The sequence below is a fragment of the Theropithecus gelada genome, chromosome 17, assembly GCF_003255815.1.
Source record: "Theropithecus gelada isolate Dixy chromosome 17, Tgel_1.0, whole genome shotgun sequence".
Taxonomy (NCBI): Eukaryota; Metazoa; Chordata; class Mammalia; order Primates; family Cercopithecidae; genus Theropithecus; species Theropithecus gelada.
The window spans coordinates 18,770,507-18,786,944 of NC_037685.1; the positions used below are offsets into that span (position 1 = coordinate 18,770,507).

Genomic DNA, 16,438 nt, shown 5'->3' on the forward strand with positions numbered 1-16,438 from the left:
TAGAATTTATTAAACTCTTGTTTGCATAAATATGCATTGCAGCCATTATGAAGACGCTGACATGTAAAAGTACATAAGCGTATTTAAGCTATTTCAGATTTTTAAAGAGAAATACTGCTATATTGGTGCCCATTCAGCTCTCTAGGAGCATATAGAATGAAACTATAAATTCCACTTTGGGGGCAGAGGATTTCCATTTGAGCGTCCTTAAGCTAGAAGAAGGATTGGAAAAAACGACATTCTGGGCAACTGAAACAGTGTCACTTGAGACAGACAGTTATGAAAGTATAAGTCTTATTTGGGGGAATGGTAAGAATTAGAAGATCAGAAACTTAGTAACATTTTAACATCTTGCAGAATTCTTAGTATTTGACTTATAAAGTAAATTTAATGTTCTTGAGAGAAGACTGTGTCAAAGTCTTCATTATTTCAATTCTTAATACAGGGATTGACATAGTAAACTCATTAAATAATAAGATGCCCAATAAATTACTAAAGCCAGTGGTAGAACCCCAATATTCATTTAAGTAAGTTTATTAATCTATGATATAGTTAATTTCTGCCCTCCACCTGGTTAAATGATCAAGCTTTCATTCTTGGATAGAATACTGATTTAATTCAGTTTAGTTATAAGCTTTATTATGATCGTAAAACCGAGAAATAAACTTATTTAAAGTGTCACATTCAACTTTAAAAAGTAGAAAATACAAACTTCATGAGTTGACACTTTTGAGTCTGAAAGTTCATGTAAACCTTGTCCTCCAAGTTTGAAATGGTTTCTTGCTTCCCTTCTATTTTCATCTGCTGAAGAAAAGAGGGGGAGAGGAATGAGGAAGGAGGGCGGGCAGCTCCTCGAATTTACTAATTGTAATATTCAGGTTGTCAACCAGCAAATGTATATGCAAGATTTAAATCTTAAATTGGTTTTAGTTACAATTTCTAGTTAGATATGTTAGTTATAATAAAAAGGAAATAAACTCTGGTTACAAATGAGTGCTGTTTTGTAATATTAGTCCTGTGAACCTTGGTTTTTATCTTAATTTTGGTTAAACTGGTAATCCTATATATTAGTAACATTTTAATAACAAACTTCTCACATAGTGTGTTTACAAAAAAGAGTAGCTTAAACATTCATTGCTTTCATTGTTATTATACCTTTTAAGAAACCTTAATTAGAAAAGAAAGGATCTAAATATATTGTACTAATTTTAGTATAAATACCTGTTTCTTGGGAATAAAAACATGTTATTTGACACCTTCTGATTATGTAACTCAGAAATCTTGTTTCTCCGTTTCTTTATTTCATTTACCACCAGTATCTTCTTTTTAATTTTTATTTCTTAGATTTGAAGGCTTTTCACTGAGTGTTATAAATGCGTGGTGACTTAGACACACTGGATGACTTTATTCTTAGCCAGTGATAGTATTATTAGCTAATATAATGTAAATGTTTATATTTAATAGATTTAATATAAATATTTTACTAAATTTTTACTAAATTTTTTCCACAACTCATATATGTAACGCTTCCTGTTTTACAAATATTGTACCAATATTGTGACAGTAAATTTGTTTTTACCTCTATTTCCTGTTTTTTTTTTTTTTTCTGGTAGGCTATAGGCCTAGAGTTTATTTGCTTGATAAGCATAGATTTGTTTGTCATCACTACCATCTAGTGGCTGTTTTTCAGATTGCAACTTGCTATATTTTCCATGTTTCTTAAACATCTAATAGCTACTCTGGGTAAAACGGTCCAGAAAAAGATTTTATTTTTAGTGTGGTTTATTTATAACTTAAGCATGTCACGTTACATAACTTGCACAAGTAAAGTTACAGTGAATATCAATAAGACTATTTCAATTAAAACCTTTTGGTGGTTTAATTCTTTCCTTCTTTATTTTTAGTGTTTTACCTCATATAACCCTAAAAAAAGTTTACACTTAGATTTGGTGAGATAATTGTGTATTCTTGTTCAGAAAATGTAAAAGAAGAAATGTTTGTAATAATGCTTTTGCTCTCAAAATCCTTTTAAAGTGTTACCATAAAATGCCTCAGATACATGCATAATATGCGTATCTCTGATCTTATTTTTAAGAAACTTTCTAAGAGAATGGAACAGAATTTGGTTATTTGCCAAACACTAGAAATGAAAAGTTTACAGATGATTGACAGTCTATGGAAATGACCTTAAATTTTAGTACTTTAAAATGTAATGGGCTCTTATTTGATCCTGTTTAGAAAACTTTTCTTCTGAGGTTTAGCCATTTGTACTGTGTGTGAATTTTCACGTCAACATGCTATGGTAATAAGTAGTCACCTGCATTATTCTCATTTTAGACTTGCGGGAAACAGAAAGAGAAGATACTTGTAACCTTAAAAGAATTAGAAGAGTGTTTTGAAATGTGAATTCTGATTTGTAAGAAATTGCCAAACTGTCTTCCGAAGTAGCTGTAGTATTTTGCATTCCCACCAGCAATGAATGAGAGTTCCTGTTGCTCTGTGTCCTCACCAGTATTTGGTGTTGATGATTTTTTTTTTTTTTTTAGACATTCTAATAATTTAATGATGGTATCTCATTGTGGTTTAATTTTATTTCCCTAACAATTCATGTTAAGCATCTTTATTCAGTTCATTCTTTTGAGCACCTACCATATACAAGTCAAAAAGTTACAGTTTTTAAAGGGGTTATCTGGACACTACACATCTTGGAAAACAAAAATTGACGACGTATTCTGTCCATGAAAAGCTGTTTTTTACATAGCTTTTAGATGACATTACATAGCATAAGTAAATCCAGAAAAGGAACATCTAAGAATTGTAATTACAGCTGAAGAAACCCATAAAGTATTTGTGAAGTATTGAATTTTGTTGTTTTGTTTGCCTTTTCTTTTCTTTTCTTTTCTTTCTTTTTTTTTTTTTTTTGTTTTGAGCCAGAGTCTTGCTCTGTTGCCCACGCTCCAGTGCAGTGGTGTGATCTTGGCCCACTGCTACCTTCACCTCCCAGGTTCAAGCAATTCTACCTTAGCCTCCTGAGTAGCTGGGATTACAAGTGCCTGCCACCACGCCCAGCTATTTTTTTTATTTTTAGAAGAGACAGGGTTTCATCATGCTGGCCAGGCTGATCTCGAACTTCTGACCTCAGCTGATCCCCCTGCCTCGGCCTCCCAAAGTGCTGGGATTACAGGCTTTTATTTACCTTTTTTAAAAAGCCAATTTTGTTGGCTGTTTGCTTAGGCTGGACTTCTTGCGTGGAACCACATGTGAGCTACATTGTGATCTGGTTTTAAGCTAGTTTAAAACTGCAGTTTCAACTATTAATGATAAGCTTTCAGGAATGGATTCCTGTTGGCCAGACTGACGAGAAACCAAGCTTACCCATTTGTTGATATACAGTATAGCAAATAAGCCGTTTGCAAAAAGTAGGCTATAGTCTATAAAGAAGGCTTAATTGGCAGAGTTAAAAGAAAGGGAACTGCTGTTTCCATTGAGCAGTGAAATATTATTAATATGTCTATGTTAATTTGTTTCCAAATTGTGGTTTATAAAATAACTGTTTCTGTTACTTTTAGTGGCATTTATTTTCAACTGGCTTGGATTTTGTTTATCCTTCTGTATCACCAATACCATAGCTGGAAGGTATGGTGCTATCTGTGGATTTGGCCTTTCCTTGATCAAATGGATCCTCATTGTCAGGGTGAGTGTCTTGATAGCCTGTATCTCTTTTATCTCTAAAATGAGATGTATGAAATTTTCTGTGTGATTCATAAATGGGCACTTTATTTTCATGAATTCAGTTATTTGAAGGCTTATTCTTAAATCCTATATTTAATCATTATAGTGAGCTCTGCGGTATGAACACTTTATCATATGAGAAATTGTTAATATAGTGGAAAGAACTTTGAAATCATAAAAATTTAAGTTTGAGTCTCAACTTTTTTATATGTCTTTTAACTTTATTTAATTGTTCTGAGCATTAGTTTCTTTATAATAGGCTGATGATAGCTGCCTTGTGGCATTTTTATGAGGTATGGAAATAATGTAATTAAAGTACCTTATCCAGTTACTGCACAAATATATGTGCTCAGTAAATCATGGCTGCTACTATTGTGATATAGTGCAGGTATGCCTAAAATCAGTTAAAACATAAAAATTTCTCATTTAGTCACATTATCATGAACTTAAATATTTTCTCACTCTTTTCTTTTGAAAACATTGAGAGCTCAAAAGGCCTATGAAGTGGTTATCAGAACCCTTTTTTTCCCTCATGCTTCTTCTAAGCCTTCCTTATTTTCCTGTTGTTCCCTGAAGTCACCCTCTGCCTTCTTCTTATCATTTACAAGATAGTGTGTAGGGAGACAGTGATAAGTCCTTTTCCCCACCTTAACAACTTTTCTAGTCCCAAAAAAGTTTTCTGTAAAAATTGCTTAGGCATTAGTGTTGTTAGCATCATCTTCCCCCAGCTCTTTACCTTTGCCTTTTGAAGGCCTCTTTTCACTTCTTTTTACAAATGTTTCTTCCTAGTTTTTTTTTTTTTTCCTTTACGATAAGATCTAGGAGAATGATCAAGAATGGCTTTACTTATTGTTTTAATAAGTCTTTTGAAAAGTTACCTACACATTTAAAATGCTATTATACAATTAATAAATTAAAATATATACATTCTACATTTAAACATTCATTTCTTATTGAATGAGCTAAGTCCTCCTAAAATTTTTAGTAGAATCATAGATCAAATATATTAGCTTCTCTTAAATGTTCACTTTGATAATATATCTATATTACTAAGTTGATTTAAAAGTCCCCATTATGAAAATATTAATGTTTATAGATGTGATGCATTTCTTCATTATTTTAAAACTTATAGCCTCCCAGGGTTTCAGTAATCCATACGTTTTGGTTATTAATCAATTAATTATTGGTTGGGACCTATGGACTGGTTTCTTCTAAGAAAATTAAAATTTGAGCCATCGTAAGAACTATCCGCTGACAATTTCTTGTTTTAGTTTTACTGCAAAAGATGTACAGTGGGTTCCTAACACAAGTATAAATCTAATAGGTGTTACAGAACATACAAAGATAAAGACACAATCCCTTCCCTTATAGAAATTATTATTAAAATACCTCGAAGTTGGGCCTAGATAAGTCCAACGTTGATTATGATACTATTAAGCACTATTATTCAAATGGGATTTCTCATCTAAACCACAGAACACAGAAAATGATATGAGGACTATTTTCTCAATTCTCCAAGTTAGTAAATTGCTAGTATCATTCTAGATGTATAAGAAAGAAGTTAATGCATCCTATACAACTTATGCCCTTAGAGTATTACAGCTTAATTTTCTCATAAGAACCTCAGGTTGAGAAGGGATTAGATTATCTAGTTATCAACTCTAGTTGATGTGATAAGATGGGGAACTTATATTCAAGGACTGGAGTTTCTTACAGTTTTGTAAGGTATATACTGTCATCAAGTTTGATCTCCAGGACTGTTTAGTTTCCCTTAAAATACTTTTACTGAGTTAGAGTTAATGTTATGCCTTTAGTGTGTATTAAGAAGTGTTATAAGAAAAGGATTTTTAAAAATCTTTTGTATAAAATAACAATAACTGTCATTCATTTAACCCTTAGTGTGTGCCAGGCATAATTTGTTACAAATAACGAGTTTTCAAACTTTTAACTGTATCTCTGATGCTGGTGATGATCTAGCCATTTTATTGGTGATGAAAGTAAGAATAAAGAGTCTAATAATTTGCTCAAGGTCCCACAGTTGTTTTTCTTGTGGAGACGGATTCTCACTCTGCCACCCAGGCTGGAGTGCAGTGGCGCCATCTTGGCACCCTGCAACCTCTGCCTCCTGAGTTCAAGCGATTCTCCTGCCTCAGCCTCCAAGTAGCTGGGACTACGGGCACATGCCGCCACGCCTGGCTAATTTTTTATATTTTTGTAGAGACAGAGTTTCACGTCATTGCCCAGGCTGATCTCAAACTCCTGAGCTCAGGCAGTCTGCCAGCCTTGGCCTCCCAAAGTGCTAGGATTACAGGCGTGAGCCACCGTGCCCAGCCAGTCCCACAGTTTTCAATGTGAATTGGCATGTACCTTGGTCTCAATTCATCGCCTATGTTCCTACTTCTGTACTGCCTCTGTGTGTGTACACTGTATTTTGACTTTTACTATAATGCTCCAAGTAAAACTTTCCTTTCAGAGTTTAGTGCTGAGAGAAAAGTTTTCCCCTAAAAGCCTGGTGTTTCCTTTCATTAGACAATAAGTAATTTATAAATCATACTGCTGCTGTCCATTTTGTGTCTGAGCTGCCATGAACCTCGGATTTTGTGTAAATATCTTTAGCCTAGGCTTCCGATACTACTTCTGTCTAAGGTTTTTATTATTTGGTTAAAAATACATATGTGTTTTATTAAAAACTAAGAAATTATATTTCGAAAGTAGGATGTAAACAATGAAATAGTGATGTTGTATTAATATAATAAAATCAGATGAATTCTTAATGTTCATTAATTTATTTTCCAAAATTTGATTTCTCTAGCCTGTGACTGGCCAATCAACATGATTGGTTTACTTATATTAAAAAAAACAACAACAGTTGGCTTAGGCTTATGATTTTAGTATTTTAAAACATTTTTGCTAACACAGTAATGAGTCCAACATTACTTTATCCTTTTTACATAGCGAATCCTTCCCTTTCAAAGTATTTTGGTGAAGACAGACTCTGTTCTGGCTGTTCGGGTTGCCTGTTACTGGGTAACACGCAGAAATTTAAAATAAAAACGTATTGCCTTGGTTCTTTATTCTTTTTTGTTCTTGAAAAGCCTTTAAGACCTATATGAAAGTGTTTTATTTCTAACTGTGAATCACTTGACTAAAAAATAGTATAGTACAGTCCTGTGTAAGCTGCATCTTTTCCATTTCAAGTCCCTCCTTCATTGTACACATATTTTAAAGATGTAGGTGTATGTGGGATCTCTGTGTTTAGTAGTACTTTGAAATTTTAAATCTCTGAAATTACTATACATTTTTAAAAAGTACTATAAAATGTAAAACATGAAATTACTGTAAATACTGAAATTACTATAAATGGTTGATTTATTAATTAGAAATACTTCCTGAGAAAATACTTAAAAGGCTATAAAAAGTAGACTTAGGTAATCTTTATTTCATATGCTTACTAAATAACATTATTTACAATTTGTAAGCATTTTTTATTATTTCCAAAGCCTAGGATTTTTAAGCTTATATGGAAATTACCAACAAATAATTGGAAATCTTTACGTATAAAGTTACAAATACTTTTAATTAATATCAGATTTGGGAGCAAGTCTGCATTTAACAAAATCATTTTTAGTTACATCAGATTCAGTTTGCAGGCCAGTGGAAACAGGGTGGGTAAATACAAGCTAATTTTTAATAATTTTAGAGTAGGTTATATTAAACACTTTTAAAAAATAATCATTTGAGGCATTGTTTTAGGTGCTAAAGTTATCTGAAGTAACTGAAGAAAATCAGATTGATTTTTTAAAAAGCCTTTTAAAATTAATGAAGTGTAATGTCTAGAGTCTAATCAAGGAAAAGATAACTGTGTCCAATATCATCAAACTCTGCCTTCCATCTGCCTGTTCATATTCCCACACCACAGAGAATATAAAACTGTCTGCCATGGCCACTAATAGGAACTGTTGAAATGCCACTTTAAGGTTCATTTAGCTGTTCTCAGCTCACTGTTGGGAACTGAATGCTAGAGCATCTAGTTTGAAAATAGAAAGACTCTAATGGGGGTCTTTATGCACCTAGTATTTTTGGCAGTGATTAGCAGTAGGGAGTGTACAGAAGGTCAAAAGCTCTTCTTTTTGGAGGTCAGCAGGATACCCCCATCTGATAAGATTAAACTAATGTGGCTTTTGGTGTTAATATCTGAAGCAGCGGGTTGCTATAGTGTGTTTGGGATGGTAGTTGTGGTTTTGAGAGATTATGAAAGAAGGACTGATGTGAAATTTTTAATAAGAAAATGTGTGATTCAGACATACAACATTTACTTGTATTTCTTGCAGGGAGTTTGAAACTGGTTTTTGTTTCCAAAATACTTCATTTAATTTTTTTTTTTTTTTTTTTTGCTATTGCATAAGATGATTTTTTTCTCAAATAATTTATATGTATGTATGCCATTAGGTGTTTTTATTTTTCCTTTGTGCTATTTTTAAGTGTTAAAGATTATTTGAGGTAAATCATTCTGAAACTGAAGATAATCTATGATTTTCAAATTCAGGTGTACGAATTTGGTTAATATATTTATGTTCACTCCATAGTTTTCTGATTATTTTACTGGATATTTCAATGGACAGTATTGGCTTTGGTGGATATTTCTTGTACTTGGTAAGTTTATTCTTAATGTATTTAGTTTAACTTTGATATTTCCAAAAACTGTAAATATAAATAAACTATGGCACAATTTATGTGGAAATTATTTTTCTTCCGTAAAATTCTCATATTCAAACACATCATCTCACATTTTTAAACTATTCTACATAGCACTACAGATTTCTTAGATTTAAAATCCAGAGGCTATCAGTGTAAAGAGTCAGTGGTGGGATGATCATTGAATGCCACAAAATTTTAAAATAACAATGTGATAAAAAACTGTCTTAGCATTTATCTCAGAAAATATACACAAATAACTTCTTTTAATGATCTTAGGAAATTTGAGAGTTGGATAGTTTGGTTGTTTTGTCTATTCTCTTATTTTTCGATCGTGGAAACATTCTTTATGCTTTTGAATTGTGCCTTGAATTAATCATTAATCAGCCAGGCATAAGGAAAGGCTTTATGCCTAATGATCACAGTACTTCTGTTGAGTTGTCTTATAAGACATGTCTTTTTATTAATATTGATGGAATTTTATGGATTTTCAATTTTTGTTCCCTTTTGTTTTTTACCTTCGATGTGAGATAATTAAGTTAATCATTAAATCACATTATACCTTTAATCCACTTTTCAGATGTATTTGCTGACATAAGGAATACATTTTGTTTCTTGTTAGGATTAAAAGCCCATGTTTCACTCAGAATTGTACCAGAAAATAAGGGCATTTCAGTAGGTGGCAGTCTTCTCTCTGAGTTTTTATTTAGTCGTACTGTTAGATCTTTAGGATCTTTTGGGAAACAAATTATTGTTAAATAAGGTCACTTAATTCTTTAATAGCTATAGGGAAATTATTTTAGTATTATGACCTTGTTGAGATGCATCTGGAGGTGAAGCCAGTTTTATATTGTTGTGTTCTAACTGCCTGAATGCCGTGTTCTTTATTGAGTTTCTTACCTAAAAGTGAGAAGGTTTATAAAGTCTGTTAAGTATTTAAGTATATTAAATGAGTACATTTGTGTGTGTATATATATTATTTAGAGATTGGAGGAATCTTAGGGAGGTTAATGTGGGGCAGAGTAGAATACAGAGGACAATGCCAGTTCCACTTCAGAGCCGTAATCTAGTATTTATTTATTTAGGGGAATGTGAAAATGTAATAAATGATAAAAATGTTGCTCTCACATATGCTGAAAAGAATGTTGAGCACTTTGTAGAATGCTCAGAAACAGTAGCCACTGAGTGATTGGTTTTTAGATATGAACTGGGTGACTTCTTTTAGAAATGCCTGAAAAGTAAAATGTGTGTTAGAAAACAGCAGCTTTAGAGAGAAAGGAAGGGATCCCACAAATAAGTTGGTTTACATTTTTCAGTAATAGTTTTACATTTGGATAACAGTATTACTATCTTTGAACAGCATCTGGAAGGGTATGAGGGTGGAATGCAGAGGGAGTCCCAAACGGAGGGAGTTAGGACATGGGAAGCAGATGCAATTGGGTTTAGCTGAAATGTATACCCTTTAAGTCATCATTTGTAGCTCTCTTCTGTCTTTCCTCTCCAATTTACTACACACATGCTTCTTTTTTTTAGTGATTTGATCATTGCCTTGCAGTTGGGGTACAAATTTAGTTTGAGACTTTGTATTTTAAATTCACAAACTCCTTTTCCTCCTGGTGAGGAAAGTCATACACATACAGTAGATATCTTCTGTTTTTGTTTTTGGATCCCCCACCCCAATTTCCTGATTAAAAATTTACTGGGGTTAATGATTCCCTAAGAATCATGTGCTTAAGTATTTCAAAGGCTTATACTAATAATGGTAATGTTTTATATTGATCTAATATTTGTTATGTGAAACTTTAGAGAATTTCACAGGTATTGCTTTTTAAATTATTAAAATATATCTGTGGTTATTTTAAAATACTACTTTACAAAGGAGAAAACTGAGATAGATATAAGAAGAATCCCAAATAATCTAAATCATTACAGTAATTGTCTTCCAAGTTGTCTTTTCTAACTCTTCTTAATTTTTTATTATGTTAGTTTCTTATTATTACTTCAAAATAAGAACTCATAATTGAAAACATGTACATAATGCACATATCTTCAAATACAGATTTCACAGATGACAGGCACTTGATACTGCTGTACAGGCTTATTGTTTTTTTCCCCACAGTTGTTAGCAACCACATGTATGTTTTTCCTTTTTATGTACTTTATATAAATAACTATGTCTTAGTTCACTCAGTAGTTACATTAATTGAAAAGATTGAACCCATGGGCTCAATGGGAGTTTTATGAGTTGAATCAGTTTAAGTGCATCAGGTAACTTTGCTATTTAAGGAAATTACTTAAATGTATGTTTTTATGTAATTCTGGATTTTTATAACTAGATTTGCTTTAATTTTGGTACATCTAGGCTTAACAAATTGAAAAATTGTATTTCCTTGTGACAGAGTTTATCCTTATAGTGTAAAATATATTACAGAAATGAATGGAAGTCTGCAAATAAAATTCCTTAAGCCAAGAGGATCTTGTTCATAATCGTCTACTTTAAATTTATCTTGCCCCTTTCTGTATAAAAACATATATATCCATATTATTTCAACTTTCTCAGGTCTGCTTCTTTTCTTCAGAGGATTTGTTAATTATCTAAAAGTCAGAAACATGTCTGAAAGTATGGCAGCTGCTCATAGAACAAGGTATTTCTTCTTATTATAGAGGTAAGAAATATTAATCTGTGAACTCTGCCTATTTCCTTTATGTATTCAAATTTACCAGATACATGTTAAATGCCTAATGAGTATTCATGATTTTTACTGTTAGCATATTTAATATTTTTTAATACTGCTAATGGTCAGCTTATTGAAATTTAATAAGTCATAGACCTTTTTAGATAACTCTTAGATTTTTAAAATTGAATTTCATAAATTTTAGTTTTTAAAATACATAACGAGTAAACTGAAATTTTAAATCAGACTTTTAAAACTTCTCTTTAAAGATTAACCATAGAATGTATATGAAGTAACCACCAGCACGAAATTTGAAAGCTTGAAAAACAACAAACTATACTGAAGGAATGGGCATTTTTGTATAAAACAATGTGAAATTTGCATAGATATCTGGTGGAAAAAAAAATCTGTGACTGAAAAACAATTTGTCTTGCAGTGCTTTTAACAGTCTGGATCAAGGAATAAAAGTCATGTGAAGAAAATAGTTCTGTTATTGTTTTCTTAATGTGTGCTGGTTTTTATCAACTATGAAGGCTACAACTTGAATAAGTAGGAATATGAAGAAATGAGTAGACGTTGTCTTACTAGTTATCCAGTGAATTTCTGGAGGCCGTGGATATAGTAATAGTATTTATTTATTGTGCAGCGGGAGTATCTTCACATAAAGTGACTTCCTACTCCCTATTCTATTTTTTAAAGCAAGTACCATATACTTTATGCCTATAAATAATGTAAATTGATAAAGCATTTGAACTCCATAACCAAAATGTCTACTAGTGCTTAACTTCTGAATGTAGGACTATAAGGAACAAAGTGTTTCAAGTTTACTAAGTATTCTTTTTTCAAATAAATTGTATGCTTTGTGATTTGGTTGCTTACATTTTATTTATCATTTATGTAAGTTATACATAAGCTTATATAATTTACTTATTTCTGCTAGAGTACTATGAATACACTTGTATTTCTAGATCATGTTTAAGTATCATTTTAAGTGTTCTATTAAAGTCTCCCCCAACCACTCCCAAAGAAGTCGCTGTCGCTTTATTTTAACAAGCAAAATATCTTCGCAAACAGTGGCATTAAGAATTTGTCAGTATTAATAATAAGATTAAAAGGCAAAGTAATTTTGCCATTTTACTAATTTGTGTGGTTATCTTCTGTGCATTTCAAAGAGTGTAAAATACAATGCAAATATTTTCTAGATGAAAGTCTGCTATAGAAGCCTTACACTTTAGAATATATTCTGATTTATAGACTTTATCAAAAGAATATTATATACTTGATATAATTCTTCTATAAAATGTGTTGTATTATACTGTGATTTAGATAAAGACAACTTAATACATTTTAAGACTAATTCCTTCTTTGTCTCCAGACTGCATCAACCCAACATTCCTTTCTTATACCAAGGTGAAATTTCCGGATCATCTGTAAACCTACAACTTTAATAGAAGACTACTAATAACAGAAGACTAGTAAAGAAAAGACGGAGCTTCAAAATTGAATGGCAGGGTGGTTTATGCTTACAAGCCATTTCTGTTCATTCTTTAAGTATCTGTATTTCATTTGTTTTGCACATACGCATATGTGCCCATTTGAGAGATTTGCATATACTTGATAGAAACTGTAAAGTTGTAGCAGTTAAGTCCAGTCACATTTGGTTAATCAGTGTTTGATATAATTGAAAGAGTTGAGTGGATAAACAGTCTTCCAGCTTGTAAATGCCACTGACTTCTGACCTGACATTTAGTATAATAAAAATGAAATTATTAACCATGTCTAATGATTTAGTTTCTGGCTCTTAGACTCATCTGGTAATTCTACACATGAAACATCTTTTGTTACATAAGGTTTATTGAAACCTGCAGTGCTGATTATTAGAAAGGATTTGTCAGATTTTTGAACATGACATTTACATTATTATTTAGGAAAACTCTTCCTGTAAATAACCATGCATAACTTACTTTCTGCAATGTTTTCTTAGAAATTGTGTCCAGATAGCTTCCATTAATTTTAAATTAAGTGAACTAAATATATATATGTATATGTATACATATATATACACACACACACATACACACACACATATATATATTTAGAAACCTGAGTGTTAAAGATAGAATTTGTTTTAGGACAAATTTTAAGAAAATGTGGGAATACCAAATGTCCTTTATAAGATAAAAAAAAAATTTTTTTAAGGGACATACTAGTTTTAGGGATTTTCAGATGAGAAGCTGGGTTTTTAGGATTGCCCGTCTTGGAGATTCTTGCAGGAAGAGATTGTATTAGATATTATATTTATTTCATTTAAGATAATTTTGAAAGTTAATTTTCTAAATAAGATAATTCTCATTTGTGTTTGTCTTTTAAAAAGCCAATAAAATATCTGTCAGTATCATTGTAATAATTTTTTTAGAGTTTAATTTGTAAAGCTTGGCAAATAAAATCTTGTACTATTAATAGCTTCTTGCTTTATGACTTTAGGATTAACTTGTAAAAAACATATCCTGAACTGAGATATGCAAAACACTCATTTTCAAGTTATGGAAATGTGTTTGTGGCATATAGGACTGTGGGGTCTGTGTGTGTAGTGAGAGTATGTAACCATTATTACAACTGGAAGTTAATTTACATTCATAAACTACTATATTTCCCATCTTGCAAATCATTTTATGTCTCATGTTTTTCCTTTCGGTTATATCTTTGGTTTTGAATACCAACATTTAAAATGATGGTATTTTATCTTTTAAACTTAAAAGTTATTTAATACAGCTATATGGAACGTATAAAATTGATTTCTTATTTATTATTAGACATTACTACTAAAAGGTACATCTAACTATTCAGGGACATTTTTCCATTTCCAAAAAATAAAATTTATTATGCTTTATAACCCCTTCTGTATTTCTCTGTATTTTCTGATTGTTTCATTGTCTTTGATAAATAAAACATAGTTTAGTTTTGCTAATATAGCCTATTTTTTGTTTTGTCTCATTGAGTTTACTTTCCTGCGTAGAATTTTTATTGTTGTATTAAAATTTTTATTGTTGTATTGAAGTACCTGTGTTACAACCCTTGAAGTAAGACAATAGCATGGGGTAAAGAAAAAATACTTGGTTTAGTTGCCTAATTTGGAAATTAATTAAAATTAAACTGTACTAATAACATATTCAAACTCATGCTGTATCTCTTTCGTATTTCTTATAGACCTGTACTTTATTCTTTCAATAATTTTTAAATTAAATTAAAGCTTTGCTATGTGGTAATTAAATAATTACTAGGAAGCTTAGCTATCAAACATCGACTTACTAGAATTTCATTTTAGCTTTTATGGTATATGTGCTTGTTTTCTGAATATGGATATGTTACTTTTGATCCAGCATCAAAACTTCACTTTTTGTTTTGACTTTTTCCCCCCAAATCTATAAGGTTCAAGTATACATATGACTTAATCCTCTATAATTGGCATAATTCAATGGTAGCCTTAAATCTCATCACGTAAGCAAGGGAATCAGAATGTTATTTTCAAGAACTTAATGTTCCCTTCAGATATATCAAATCCTGCATACTTCATTTCCTGTGACCTTGAACAGCTGCTGTTGTTTTTTGGGGACACTTGATCATCTTTGCACTCTGCCTTAAAGATTGAAAAATCAGAACTCTTGTTAGGGTATCTAAACATTTTTGAGTGTGAACTGGGGATTGGAAGTTAATACAAAAATTTTTCAAATTACTTCTATTGTAAATGAATAAGCTGGTCATGGCTAGGATAATCCATTTTCATGTATTTATGCAATAAACTGAATTTTAAGGCAAAAATACACTTTTCCATATGGTGTATGCAGGATAGATTTTAGGAACTTGGATTAGAATAGAAATCCCATTACATTTGATTAAAATGAAAATCTCTGCTTAATATAAAAAAATACTAAACTTTAGCCTATTATTTTAAGTCTATAAGATATATTTCATTTTAGACATGCCTTTGAAGTTGTTCACATATTTTTACCTGCTAAAACAATATTATTTCCAGTAAAATCTCTCCTAACAGGAAAAGTGGAGTTCAAAATATCCAGTTGGAGAAAAATTCAGAGTTCCTTCATTTAATATAATTTTTTTCATCTAGTATGCACTATTTCCAGAAGTGCAAAAGGTAATGATAGTGAATGTGACACCGTACTTAACTAAGGTAATACATATCCTTAGTTTGCTCAAAACTGTCCTGGTTATTCCTGTTTTCTCAGCTTAATAGTGCCTCGTCGTACTCGAAAGTGTTCTAATTTGGAGGATAAGTTATATGATCATCCTGTGTATAATTGTAGACCGTACCAAGAAGCAACTACCTTAGCTCCACTGCCCTTTGAGGGATGGAACTGGGGTAAGGGTAGGAGCCAGTTATTATTGCCACAGTGTTTTCTAATGAACCATTTGGCCTGTAGAAGAGGAATAATATTTTTTTTTAATAGTTGTATTTGAATCCAGCTTATGGTAAATATTAAACTGAATGGCTTTTATATTTTTAACTGCTGTTAAATGTTATTTTAGCATTTATTAGTTGTTTAATTCTTCAAATAGTCATATGAAATATTAACATATATTTGATAAAGGTCAATTGTTAGATGATAATGTGCCATTCATTATCATAGGAATGTCCTTGCCCATATATAAAACATGCTGGCATGTATTTTACTTGTTAATAAAGTTGTATAGATGTGGAAGTGTGAACCTGTGATGCATCCTTTTCAAAATCAGTTTAAGATTCACTTCTTACCACCACTTTGGCCTCACTAAACTGTTTATGTGACAAACCTTTCAAGATTGGAGATGGAAACAACACTTGTGAAATTAGGTTGGAGTTTAAACATCTTTTAACTTCTCAGTTATTTGTATGTCAGGAGATAAATAGTGGTTTAATTTTAATAAACACAAAATACCAGCTTTTTGAAAATAATTTGTTCATTTCTACTTTCTAAAGTATCATTGGTCACGTAGGTCAGACCTGCTTATGGGTGTGAATTCTTATTGGGGACATAATACCTAACATGCAAAAATTTCCAGCAAGTAAATAAGAAAAATAGAAAACTCATTTCATACTTTTAAAAACATGTTTTTAAAGTTTACTTTAAGCTCAGAGTATGTGCTGCTTTTAATTTTTTAATGTTTTGAGCTTATATTTCATTATTTTTGTTTTGAGAGATTGAGTTGTGCTTTAAAAAAATTCTCCTTGTTTTATTAGAAACTGTTATTTAAAAAAAAAAAATCAGCACCTAAATAGAGAATATATGGGGTATTACTCCTTTAACAGTGGAGGTTACAGCACACCAAAGCAATACTTC

At 31.3% G+C, this 16,438-nt stretch overlaps 1 protein-coding gene across 3 annotated transcripts in view; it reads left to right on the forward strand.

Annotated features, from left to right (window-relative positions):
• The window catches only part of NDFIP2 (Nedd4 family interacting protein 2), a 71,479-nt gene extending 55,426 nt beyond the window's left edge, over positions 1–16,053 (forward strand). The window contains exons 5-8 of one of the 3 annotated variants that reach the window (XM_025364372.1): positions 3,570–3,694; positions 8,319–8,385; positions 10,988–11,093; positions 12,478–16,053. In XM_025364372.1, coding sequence (XP_025220157.1) covers positions 3,570–3,694; positions 8,319–8,385; positions 10,988–11,091 — 296 coding nt within the window. In that variant the 3' untranslated portion in view covers positions 11,092–11,093; positions 12,478–16,053. Of the gene's footprint in view, positions 1–3,569; positions 3,695–8,318; positions 8,386–10,987; positions 11,094–12,477 lie in introns of those variants that run through there. The other 2 variants (XM_025364373.1, XR_003116494.1) reach the window with 2 other exon arrangements.
• Positions 16,054–16,438: the final 385 nt, after the last annotated feature.